The sequence below is a fragment of the Musca vetustissima genome, unplaced genomic scaffold, assembly GCF_032173495.1.
Source record: "Musca vetustissima isolate MV318-11 ecotype Yass unplaced genomic scaffold, APGP_CSIRO_Mvet_v1 utg155271, whole genome shotgun sequence".
NCBI lineage: Eukaryota > Metazoa > Arthropoda > Insecta > Diptera > Muscidae > Musca > Musca vetustissima.
In genome coordinates this window covers 548-14,641 of record NW_026884645.1, presented here as the reverse complement: position 1 = coordinate 14,641, position 14,094 = coordinate 548, and the positions used below count along the sequence as shown (strand labels likewise).

The window sequence follows — 14,094 nt, the reverse complement described above, 5'->3', positions numbered from 1 at the left end:
CTAATCAGCTGGTGCATGCTCCTGACCACCAGTGTTGAATAGTTCGGCTCGTAACCCATCGTCACCTGCTGTTTTATTATTCTTCAGCCGGTTCTGGGGTATCCTCTTCACCGCTACTATTAGATACTAGAAGTTTTTTTCAAAATGATCCTTCCACATCCTCAGTACGCTGTCTGTATCTGTCACCAGGTTTCCTTCTTCATCTTTAAAGGAGGATGTGCCTGAACCAAAGCCTTCGGTTTGGTCTTTTACCCGTTGGTAGAATTTTCGGACTTCATTCTCCTCCTCTTCTCCTGTACATCTCGATTTGCTCACGTTCACGTATTTCTTGTTCTTTCTTCTTTTTTCTGAAAATACTTTTATCCTCTCTTCTTTTCTCCGATAGTTCTTCATCGCATTACGTGTTGCTATTGCCCTATACGCTGCGCTTTTCATATCAGTAGCTTTACGTCGCTCATGCCGTTGTCGGATGTTTCTTCATGGAGGCTGAATTTTCCGACGGCCAAAGATATTTTCCCTTCCGATGGTCAGGTCAACGGTCATAAGCTGTTTCTAGGCGATCGTAAAACATGCCTTTGGTCTATTCATTGTTATCTTCGGAACATGGGCGCAAATGAGACTGATGTAGAAGAACTTCGCTTTTATACGGATTATAGCAATTCGCTCATCTGCTGGAGTGAATCTGGAGACCAGGTCTTTTATTATCCTGTTATTCCGCAGCCAAATTGATGCCTCGTTTCATGGCAGCTATAATACAGGGCGTAGTTATCTGATTTACTTACGCCAGTCCCTTTCCATTGCATTTCCTGTAAGGCAATAATATCGGCTTTGTACTTCTTGAGTACATCCGCCAAAGCGATCACTGCGCCTGTTCTGTGCAACGTGCAGATCGTGGTCCTTTATACGTTTGCGGGGGTCGTCAACATTGGTGGGGTTTAGTTTTCTTTTTCGTTGCTTTTTCATAGCAAGAGGGGGGTTTCCGAAAGTGGGCAACTAACCCGACGCCTCAACCCATTTGTTATAGTTCTCATGGGTGAACTCGCAGCACATATTAGTTCACTATTTTAACGGGTGATGAAAGTAGCTACCCCAGGTGACGGGGAGGTCAGTGTCCACAATTGAGATGAAAGAGGGACCAAGATAAGCCTGGACTTCGTCATGATAAAGCCTATGACACCCCCATGCCTTATATAAGGCACCGAAAAAAACCACGCCTTTTTAAGGCCTTGAAAAAATTATTTTAAAAATTCACGCCTTATATAGTATTGAAAAAAAAAAATATTAAAAAATCCCCGCCTCACATTGCTGTGGAAGGAAAATATTTTTAAAAAAATTAACCTAAATCTAAATAGGTTACATATCAACACATACATCCATATATATGTTCTTCTCATAATTCGTTGTGGAATTATGCAACAACACTTATCTCATTATACATAGCTTATTTTTTGTTTTCTTTCTTTTTTGGACCAGCCTCAATCATTCAAAGATACGTGCCATATTTATGCAAAAATTTATTATGGAACTGTTGAACATCTCTTATTTCAGTTTTGAACAAAAAAAATCAACTGCAATTGTTTTTTTTTCTGCTTCATATTCAAAATAAATACACAACCCAGATACCTCCCAGAAGAGGTGGGGGAGGAGTCCGAAAGAAAAAATCTTAAATGTACACAAATCTTCAAATGGATCTATTTCTACACGCGTGCCTCTTATCTTGCAATTGCTATACGTTTGCTTTTCTTTTTTGTTTTTCTTCTTCCTCATAATATTTCATTCCATCCATTTTTTCCGATGGTAAATTGATGCTGGTCGGCCGTCTATTTGTTGGATGCCTCCAACAAATTGGCAATTGCCCAATGGTGGCAAACCTCCATGCCACCACCTCCGTTTTAAAATACCAACAATATTGAATGTTTGCCATAACAAATTATGGTACAGCTACATGAAGAAGAAGAAGATGATAGGGGGAAGGGGAGGAGAAGTAGGAAAATAGCATAAAATTAATGCATCTTCTGTTATGGAGCCGATTGTATAATTCTGGCATAGAAATTAGAGGATGACGTCGGAACAATGAATTCGTTTTGCGATATTCAAAATAAATGGAGCGGTGAAAAAAAGAAAGAGGAAAACAAACGAAGAGGATAAGATGATAAGAAAACACAGTGGAAAAAGAGGCGTGGATTTTTAAAATACATTTTCCTGAAGTCTACATAAGGCTTATTTTAAATAATTTTTTCTAAGGTCTATATCATTAAATAATTCTGAGGCCTATTTAAGCGCAGACTTTTTAAATAATATTTTCTGAGGCCTATATAATGCGTGTTATTTTATACCCTACACAACTATGTTGTCAGGGTATTATAGCTTTGTGCAGCAACAAATGTTTGTAACGCCGCGAAATATTGGTCCTAGACCCACCTTTAAGTATACCGATCGTCTTATCTCGTGTTTTGTAAACACGATACAGGCCACAGTTATGTACCAATCTTCATGGAATTTTGGATGTAGAATGTGTTCTGGCCAACGAAGACCCAACACCTATTGTTTTTGATAAATATCGGTTAATATCTAGGGGGATGAAATGGACCAAAAACCTAATTTTTATCGGTTTTTCTGGTCGCTCTAGAGGCCGCAATTATGGCCCAAAGATCGCAAATTTTTACATAGAGAAAGGGATCGGGCCAAAGAATTAACATGCCTGTTTTGATAAAGATCGGTCAATATTTAGCGGGTCAAATGCACCCTGACTTTTGTGTGAAAAATGAAAAACAAATTGGATTCTATGGCGTATATATTTACTCCTAAAGGACATAGACCCGAAAAGTTGTTGATATATCCAAGGGCAGTGGTTGACCTTTCAATTGATACCAATTATATGGTCGTATGTACTCAGATGTGGGAGTTACACTTAAATATTTACAGGTGCTTATGCATTCAGATATTATTTAGTAATCCTATACCACACTAGAGGGCGGAAATATAGCGCTGATCTCTTTAAAATGTTCCATGAAGTTCCAGTTATGGTCAAGGATAACGCCTAAAATTTTCGGTGACGATCAGATAATTATATTGTGATTAAGCGACCCAAAACTTAATTTTTTTATGTTTTTTTCGAGACTCACAATCTATAGACTCCAATGGGAATAAGAAGATCACAACACAAAGGAAGGAAATCTGGACAAATAATTACAAGGGCTGTACTGAACATTAGTAATAATTGTCGGCCTCTAGTTAGACCACATGGTACAAATATCGCGAAATATTGCCCCAGCTCACAATATAGCTCCTCAGAAAGTTAGTTTTTCGTGAAAGTTGTGAAGGGTATCATATGGTCCTTAACCACATTGTGCTACAGGGTATTATGTATTTGTTCATATGTTTGTAAAAGGCAAAAGGAAACGAGATATACCCCTATATCGATTTGAGAATATGCATAGAATCAATTTCTGAATCGATTTATGCACAGACATGCATAAATCGACTGTTGGTGTTAAATTGTCAACAAAGTACAGGTCGCATTTATAATCCGAATTGGATGAAATTTGGCACATCTCATTCATTTGGCCCAAGGACGAACTCTATTGAAATTGGGAAAATCGGTTCAGATTTAGATATAGCTTCCATATATATTTTCGTTCGATTTAATGTAAATGGTGCACCAAAGTCCCTTTATATCCTTTGATTTGCACGAAATTTTGCATAACGTACTTAATTGAGCCCAGAGTGATGTCTGTCAAATTTCGTGAAAAACGGTTCAGATGTAGATATAGCTCCCATATATAGTTTTGTCCGATTTTATATAAATGGTGCACCAACGTCCCTATATATCTTTCGATTTGCACCAAATTTTGCATAACGTACTTAATTGAGCCCAGAGTGATGTCTGTCAAATTTCGTGAAAAACGGTTCAGATGTAGATATAGCTCCCATATATAGTTTTGTCCGATTTTATATAAATGGTGCACCAACGTCCCTATATATCTTTCGATTTGCACGACATTTGGCATAAGGTACTGAAATGAGCCCAGAGTGATATCTGCCAAGTTTCGTGAAAATCGGTTCAGATTTAGATATAGCTCCCATATATATTTTCGTCCGATTTAATGTAAAAGGTGCACCAACGTCCCTATATATCCTTCGATTTGCACGAAATTTTGCATAACGTACTGAAAAGAGCCCAGAGTGATGTCTGCCAAGTTCCGTGAGAATCGGCCCAGATTTAGATATAGCTCCCATTGAGATGCATATATCTCTATATATATAAAAATTACATGTATGTTCGTGATCGCTAAACTCAAAAACTACTGCACCGATTTGGACCAAATTGTATATACATGCTCTATGGGGCGTGAGGAGTGTTTCTGTGTAGTTTGAATTTCATCCGAGAGATGGCGCAATATTTAGTTTTTTTGTGGTTTTTCAACATAATTCAAGAACTACTGCACCGATTTTGACCAAACTTTACATATATGCTCTATGGGGCATGAGTAGTGTTTTTGTATTTAATTTTAAGTTCGTCCGACAGATGGCGCGATATATAGCTTCTTTGTGTTTTGCCCGATTAGAGATTGGGTGCTTAATAGGCGTGTGCCGACGTTAAGTATTAAAACACCGACTCATACATAACCTGTTTTCGTGAAAAGGGCGTGGGAGTCAATCGAGAAAAGAATAACTTATCAATTGAAGTAAAATTAGTTTAAATGGTGGCAAAAAATGTATACTAACTCATCAATTGAGAACGGCTGGACCGATTTGACTCAAAGTTTCTTTCAGTTGTCGGTAATTACAGTAGGAAGGTTTTTATGAAAGAAAATTTTAAGAAAAATCCGCGAAAATGTTGCAAAAATTATCTTAAAGAAACGGCGGACGATTTGACTTAAAGTTTCTGTTAGTAGTCTGCAATTGAAGGGGAAAGGTTTTAACGAAATAACATTTCGAGAAAAATCCGCGAAAATGTTGCAAAATTTATTTTGAAAGATATTAGAATTTCCACACATTTTATATCGAACCTTTATGATTTCATCTCTTCGTAGTTCTTCTTGGATATATTTTGGGCGAAAATTGACAGCGTATAATCCCTGTTGTCTTTTTGGTAAATCGTCCAACAGATGGCGCTCTATATAGTATATTTGCGTTTTGCCCAATTAGAGATTGGGTGCTTAATCTTAATCGATTTGTCTACCATTATGTGGGACATATACCATATAGTAACACTATACCGACAATTTACAGAGAAGTTCATTACCCTACATTAAATACCGAATTAAAGGCAATTTCTAGGGTATTTGTTACAACTTTCAAAGTACATAAAATCAGACCTTATCCAAAGATAAGGAGGCTTAAACAATGTAGGATACACCAAAATGTAAATTTAAAATGTTCAATAGCTGCTACAAAAGATTACAAATACCTCAACAATTTAGGTGTTTAACTTATATGTGTCTTTATTGTTCCTCAAATATATTTTCATTGGGAACGGCTGCACCAATTTAACTCACATTTTCCTACGGTTGTTTTTAATTGCAGTGGAAAGAGTTTTTTAATCGAAGAAAATTCTGCACCAATTTTGATGATTTCATTGTGATGAAAATAGGAATAGTAATTTCGCCATCCGTACTAAATTATCTCTTGCGGTAAGAGTAGTTAGATCAAAACTTGACCTTCTCCTGAAAAATGTTTGGTGGAAGTCCGACAAATTGATAAACTGAAATACCACACATACTGACATAATTTAATATTTAACAGTAACAACATTTCTTAAAATATTGGGGTATCAGCAAATGAAGGTTTACCGTCGCGAGGAAAATATTATGCGTATTTTTTATATCGGAAATTTGACATAAATTAAATGGTAAATAGTTTCTGAAATATATTTTTCACGAATTCGTTAATTTTTACCAAACCTAAATTGATGCAATTCTGATACGGCAAAACAACGTTTGCCGGGTCTGCTAGTATATATATATATATATACATATTTTTTTTTTTGTTTTTTTAGGCCCACAGTTTCTACTAAAACGGTTCATAAACCAGATGCATTTCCACCACATGCATTCATACATATCTATATATCAGCAGCACATGCGGAACACTTGATCTCAACAATTACTACTTCTTTCTTTTTCTCAAAAGCATTTTCCATAAAACTACTTGAAATGGTCTGCTGAGGCTGGCGTCTTTATTATTTGGCGGGGCATGGCGGACGAATGGCCGGCCGGTTGGTTGGTTGTTTTCTCACTTAGCATTATTTAACGTCAGTATTGTTTCTTCTTATACAGTTGTTGTTTTTTTTTTTTTTTTTTTGTTTCACTCAACGATGATACATTCTTTTTGTATTTGGAGCATATTATGGAAGCAGAGCCAAAGTCCAATCCGGCATAAAAAAAACCAAAATGACCATGGACACTAAATATCAACATTTAACTGCAGTATCAGATGGAAGATGGCCGAAGTTGGAATGCAAACAAAAGGAAACAGAAAAGATCAAGTGAAGTATTTGTTATATGTCTTGCATTTATTTATGGCTGTTGCCTCCCTTAACAATTAGCATTAATTTAAAAGATCTGCACTTTGACAATATTGTCATATTCGATTGGCAGCCTCTTAGTCATATTCTGAATGCTTCCACGCCTTATATTACTAATATTCAGTACATCAGTACTTGTCCAGATTCCCTTCACCGTGTGTTGTGTTGTGATGTTCGGCTTATAATAATAAAAATCGACTGGAAAACAATTAAGTTTTCTGTCCACTTCATCCCAAAATAATTATCTGATCATCACCGAAAATTATGGGTATTGTCTTTGACCACAACTGGAATCTCATGGAAAATTTCAAAGCGATCAGCGCTATGTTTCCGCCCTCTAGTGTGGTAATGGGTTACTAAATAATATCTGAAAACGAAAGCACCTTTAAATATTTAAGTGTAACTCCCACATCCGACAATATAATTGGTATCAATTTAAAGGTTAACGACTCCTCTTGGATATACTATCAATTTCTCGGGTCTATATCCTTCAGGGGTAAATATACACGCTAGAATACACATTTTGTAATTTTTCACACAGGGTCAATATGACCCTTCTCAATTTCTTCAAAGGTGGCTCTTACCGCTCTCAGTATTCGACCCATTATGTCGATGTCATCGGCGTAAGCGAGAAACATGTCTTGTTTGGTGTACAGAGTGTCATTTCTGTTCACTTTTGCCTCTCGTATGACCTTTTCCAGCAGGATGTTAAAAAGGTCACACGACAAACTGTCACCTTGTCTAAATCCTCGTTCGGTATTGAATGGCTCCGAGGGTCCTTTCCGACTTTAACTGCTGATCTTGTGTCTGTTAAAGTTATCCTGCATAGCCGTATTAATTTTGCAGGAATGCAAAACGCAGACATGACTTTAAATAACTCTGAACGGATAGGGCCGTCGAATGCGGCTTTATAGTCGACGAATAGGTGGAATGTGTAGAGGTGTTTTTCGTGATTTTTTTTTCAGGATTTGGCGTAGTGTGAAAATCTGGTCAATGGTGGATTTGCCAGTTCTGAAGCCACATTGGTATGGTCCAATAATGTCATTGACCATTGGCTTCAGTCGTTTACACAGAACGATGGATAGCACTTTATATGCGATGGGAAGGGTACTTATTCCTCTATAGTTGGCAAATATCGTCTTGTCTCCTTTTTTGTGCACGGGACACAGGATGCTGAGGTTACAATCATTGAGCATGCATTCCTCTAGCCAAATTGTACTAATCAGCTGGTGCATGCTCCTTACCAGCATCTGACCACCAGTCTTGAATAGTTCGACTTATAACCCATCGACACCTGCTGCTTTATTATTATTATATTATCATACCGTCATCTATTATTGGTTCTGGGGTATCCACTTCACCGCTTCTATTTGATACCAGAAGTTTTTCAAAATGCTCCTTCCAGATCTTCAGCACCATGTCTGTATTTGTCACCAGGTTTCCTTCTTTATCTCTACAGGAGGACGTGCCTGCACCAAAGCCTTCGGTTTAGTGTGTTACCTGTTGGTACATCTCGATTTGCTCACGATTTTCTTGCGCTTTCTTCTTTTTTCTGAAAACACGTTTCTCCTCTACCCTCTTCTCCCGATAATTCTCCATCACATTACGTGTTGCTACTGTCCGCAGGGTTGCCCTATACCCTGCGTTTTTTCATATCAGTAGCATTACGACACTCCTAATCGTACCACAGATTTCTTGATGGTGGTCTTTGGTACCCAAGTGTTGCTTTTGCCGCTGTTTGTAGAGGGTGGGCAATTCTCTCTCTCATTGTGCTGCCATATTATTATCGGGACCAGGGGTGCTTTCGTCAAGCAGTTTGGGAAGTTGAGCGGAGTAGACTTCTGCTATCTGTTGTGTTTGCAGCTTTTCGACGTCAAATTTCCGTGTTACATTAGATCGCATCTTTGCTGCTACATTAAGACGGGTGCGCACCTTGGCTGCCACAAGGTAATGATCGGAATCGATTTTCGCTCCCCGGATCGATCGGACGTCTAAAACACTGGATGAACGCCTTCCGTCTATCACATCATGATCGATTTGATTTCTCGTTGTTCGATCGGAAGATATCCAAGTGGCCTTGTATATATCGAGATGCTTGAATCTGGTGCTACTAACTACCATGTTTTTTGCTGCCGCGAAATCAATCAACCTCATGCCGTTGTCTGATGTTTCTTCATGGAGTCTGAATTTTCCCGTGCGGTGGGGCCAAAGATATTTTCCTTCCGATTTTTGCATTAAAATCTCCTAGCAGAATTTTAATGTCAATGATCATATGCTGTTTCTAGGTGCTCGTAAAATATGTCTTTGGTCTGTTCATCTGTATCTTCGGTCGGAGCATGGGCGCAAATGAGACTGATGTAGAAGAACTTCGCTTTTATACGGAGGCGTGGACTTCTTAATATTATATTTTATTTATTTCTTAATAATAATTTTAAAAATCCTCTTCCTTTGCAATTGTGGTTGCATTTAATTCGTATCTTACATATTAATTTCCTTACCAAATGACATGACACATTTTTTCGAAATGATCGATGGTTAGATGCTCAACGAAAGGGCTGTCTGTTCGGACTTGGACATGGATATGAGGGCTAGGCAAAGAAACAAACAAACTTCAAATAAACAATGAGCCATTTTCAAGTGGTAGGCATGGAGACAGAGGCCTCTGCCTTTTACTAATTTCGAAATTTATCTTTGATGTTTAAGAATCATTGGAGGAATTTCCGACTGCCTGGCCGACGCTGAAGATGTAAACAATTCAGTTACATTCAGTTTTGGTCAGTGATCGACTGCCACACACACGAACATGCACACGGTCACATGTCCATATTTGCAACTTGGAAAACTACTTTTGGAATTCCCCCCTCCGCATAGTACCAGTATACGGCACATGTTTTATGTTGCCATGTGTAAGGCACTTCACGCCCTGCTCAGTGCCTTGTGTGGCTCACAGGGCTAGCCTAATTAATGACGCGACTGCCGCATCGCCATCCTCATTGCTGGACAATGTGAAATTTGTTGCATTGTGCAAGACAATTTATTGAGTAGTCGTTTGTCAAGTGGTCGGATGTTTTTTCCCGCTTTCTTCTCTTATCTCGGTAGGGACATTAAGGAAATATGTGTGGGTTTTTTTCCCGGTCTTCCTTTCTTTTCTGCATAAGGGCATATGGCAGAATTCTTTTCTGGAGCAATGGACATTCCGTATGGATAAATTGCAGGGCGAATGAAAGAATGTTTGCCGATGTGAAAAAAATATATGTGAATTATTTTTTTGTAATTAAAGAGAAAATAGGCCTGGATTGTTGATAAATATTCCTCCAAGGGTAATAACGAGGCGTGGAATTTTTACAAATAATTTTTATGATCCACAACAAAGCTTGGAGTTTTAAAATAATTTTTTTCGAGGCCTTATTTAAGGCTTGGATTTTTCAAATAATTTTTTTCAAGGCCTATATAAGGCTTGGATTTTTCAAAGAATTTTTTCAAGGCCTATATAAGGCGTGGATTTTTCAAATAATTTTTTTCAAGTTTTATATAAGGCGTGGATTTTTCAAGGCCTATATAAGGCGTGGATTTTTCAAATAATTTTTTTCAAGGCCTATCATGGGCGTGGATTTTTAAATAATTTTGTTCAAAGGGTTATTATAGGCGTGGATTTTTCAAATATTTTTTTTCAAGGCCTATATAAGGCATGGATTTTTCAAATAATTTTTTTCAAGGCCTATATAAGGCGTGGATTTTTTAAATAATTTTTTTCAAGGCCTATATAAGGCGTGGATTTTTCAAATAATTTCTTTCAAGGCCTATATAAGGCGTGGATTTTTCAAATAATTTTCTTCATGGCCTATATAAGGCGTGGATTTTTCAAATAATTTTTTTTCAAGGCCTATATAAGGCGTGGATTTTTCAAATAATTTTTTTCAAGGCCTATATAAGGCGTGGATTTTTCAAATACTTTTTTTCAAGGCCTATATAAGGCGTGGATTTTTCAAATAATTTTTTTTCAAGGCCTATATATGGCGTGGATTTTTCAAATAATTTTTTTCAAGGCCTATATAAGGCGTGGATTTTTCAAATAATTTTTTTAAGGCTTATATAAGGCGTGGATTTTTCAAATAATTTTCTTTCGAGGCCTATATAAGGCGTGGATTTTTCAAATAATTTTTTTCAAGGCATATATAATGCGTGGATTTTTCAAATAATTTTTTTCAAGGCCTATATAAGGCGTGGATTTTTCAAATACTTTTTTTCAAGGCCTATATAAGGCGTGGATTTTTCAAATAATTTTTTTTCAAGGCCTATATATGGCGTGGATTTTTCAAATAATTTTTTTCAAGGCCTATATAAGGCGTGGATTTTTCAAATAATTTTTTTCAAGGCCTATATAAGGCGTGGATTTTTCAAATAATTTCTTTCAAGGCCTATATAAGGCGTGGATTTTTCAAATAATTTTCTTCATGGCCTATATAAGGCGTGGATTTTTCAAATAATTTTTTTTCAAGGCCTATATAAGGCGTGGATTTTTCAAATAATTTTTTTCAAGGCCTATATAAGGCGTGGATTTTTCAAATACTTTTTTTCAAGGCCTATATAAGGCGTGGATTTTTCAAATAATTTTTTTTCAAGGCCTATATATGGCGTGGATTTTTCAAATAATTTTTTTCAAGGCCTATATAAGGCGTGGATTTTTCAAATACTTTTTTTCAAGGCCTATATAAGGCGTGGATTTTTCAAATAATTTTTTTTTCAAGGCCTATATAAGGCTTGGATTTTTCAAATAATTTTTTTCCAAGACGAAATGTGTTCAAACATAAAACAGCTGTCAGCTAACCCTACCACTATTCTATTGACCTAATTCTATTATTCTATTATTATTCTATTATTTGAACAATTGCATTTTGGAACGAACAAAACGTACATAACCCGAACTACAAGTTACAACCACTTCCCTATTCTTCGTTGGGTTCACTATATAAGTCTCAGGAAATTTGGATAACAACATCAAATTTATTTGATTCCTCCTACTCTAAGCATCAACCTCGCAAAGTCAGGGAATTCAAAAAAAAAAATGAAATTAACATTTCTTGTGCTGTGTGTAGCCCTTTTGGGTTCGAATGCCATGGTTAATGGCTTCTTCTTTGGTGGGAAAGGTGGTGCCAATGGTGGCGGCGGCGGTTTTGCTGCCAAGCTCTGTGCCATGGGTAAGACTCAATTTTGTACCACCGCACCCACCGTTGCTCCCACAACAACGACCACGACAACAGGACCCACTGCACCAACCACGCCAACAACTCCAACCACCACAGGCACTGGTACTGGTACAGGCACAGCACCAACTAATACGACTACTACAACTTCAACTGGTGCTGGAACTTCACCCACTGGTACAGGTACTGCCCCAACTGGCAGTGGTGGTACTTCTCCTACTGGAAGTGGTGGTGCTACACCTCCCGCAACAGCTACGGCCACAGCTACTGCCACAGCTCCAGCACCAACCTCACCACCTGCCGGAACAGCACCAGCACCCACAGGTTCGGCACCAGCACCCACAGCTACGGCGCCAGCACCCGCACCAACAGGTACATCACCATCACCAGCCCCAACAGGTACAGCCCCAGCACCAACAGCCCCATCACCAACTCCCCGTGCCTTGGCTCTGGATGAAATTGAGGAGAATGAAATTGAAGCCGCCTCCCTTGATGAGGATGATAATGCCCTGGCCGATGATGAAGAGGGAGAACGTGCTCGTCGCCTTCGTCGTATGCGCCGCACTCGCCGTCGTAACAGTCGCAACAAGGCTCGTCGTAATCGTAAAATCCGTCGTAATCGCAAAATCCGCCGTAATCGCAAAATCCGCCGCAACCGCAGACTTCGTCGTCAGCGTAAAAATCGTGCTGTAAGACGTCGTCGCATCAACCGCCGCCACCGCAGGAATAACAGAAGTGGTTAAGGAAGGCAATTAAATGGATTTGAAAGTGTTTTGGAACCAAGAAAGATTTAATAAAAATAATAAAAAAGTATTCGAAATGTTTTTTTTCATTTCGTAATAAGCATCGAAAAAAAAATATTTAACAAATCCAGTCCGACAAAAATTTATTTAAAAAATGCAGTCTTCGAAAAACAGTATTTAAAAAATCCACGCCTTATATAAGGCCTCAAAAAAAGTATTTAAAAAATCGACGCCTTATATAAGGCCTGGAAAAAAGTATTTAAAATATCCACGCCATATAAGTCGTTTGTAACTCATCGAAATAATCATTTCCGAACCTATAAAGTATATATATTCTTGATCAGCGTAAAATTCTATGACGATATAGCTATGTCCGTATGTCTGTCTGTTGTAATCACTCTAACGTTTAAACGAATTGAGCTAGAACGCCAAAATTTAGCATAGAGTCTTTTGTCTGCAGTCAGGTCAAGTTCGAAGATGGGCTTTATCGGTCCACGTTTAAGCATAGCGCGCTTTCCAACCGAATTCGCTGAAATTTGCTACATTGGTTTCTTATTGTCTCCACAAAAAATTATAAATATAGGTCCACATTTTCTGGTAGCCCCCATATAACGGTACCTCCTAATTTTCAGAATTATGGGGATTTTGATCGTATTTTTCCGCCGAATTGGCTGTAATTTAGTATTTTGAGTTCTTAATAGGCTCCAAACCTCTCCACAAAAATTATGAATATAGGTCCATTTTTTCGGATAGCCCCCATATAAGGAAGGGTAACCAAAATTTTCTGTATTTTGGGGTTCTTGAGGGCGTTTTCAACCGATTTTACTGCAATTTGGTATTTTGTAGTCGTATATGGTAACAAATCTCCCTACCAAAAATTATTAATATTCGCCCCTTTTTTGCGGTAGTCCCCGTATAACCCCCTTTATATACCCTTCACCACACTGTGGTACAGGGCATCATGTCTTGGTTCCTTTTGAGAATATGCATAGAATCACTTTCTGGGTCGATTTATGCATGTCCGTTCGTCCAAAAAAAATCGGTATATATTTTCGTCCGATTTGTGGTAAATGAGGCACCAATGACCCTATATATCTTTCGATTTGCACGAAATTTGGCATAGGGCAATGAATTAACTCTAGAAATAAGTCTGTTAATTTTCGTGAAAATCGGCTCAGATTTGGATATAGCTCCCATATATATTTTCGTCCGATTTTATGTAAATGGTGCACAAAAGTCCCTATATATCCTTCGATTTGCACGAAATTTGGCATAGCGTATTGAATTGAGTCTTGAGTGATGAGTGCTTAGTTTTGGGAAAATCGGTTCAGATTTCGATATAGCTCCCATATATATTTTCGTCCGATTTTATGTAAATGGTGCACCAAAGTCCCTATATATCCTTCGATATGCACGAAATATGGCCTAGGGTAATGAATTAAGTCTAGAATGACGTGCATAGCGTACTGAATTAAGCCTAGAAGGATGTGTGTTAAATTTCGTGAAAATCGATTCCGATTTAGATATAGCTCCCATACATATTTTCGTCCGATTAAAGTAACTGGTACACCAAAGTTCCTATATATCTTTCGATTTGCACGAAATTTGGCACAGCGTA

The 14,094-nt window shown here is 37.8% G+C and overlaps 1 protein-coding gene across 1 annotated transcript; it reads left to right on the top strand.

The window, feature by feature from the left end:
* Nucleotides 1-11,594: 11,594 nt before the first annotated feature.
* Nucleotides 11,595-12,422, top strand: LOC133331677 (uncharacterized; the record flags this gene model as incomplete). The annotated part of the gene is made up of 1 exon (XM_061540058.1): nt 11,595-12,422. A coding segment is annotated over exon 1 (828 nt), but the record flags the coding sequence as incomplete, so codon positions are not given.
* Between the last annotated feature and the right edge of the window lie 1,672 nt (nt 12,423-14,094).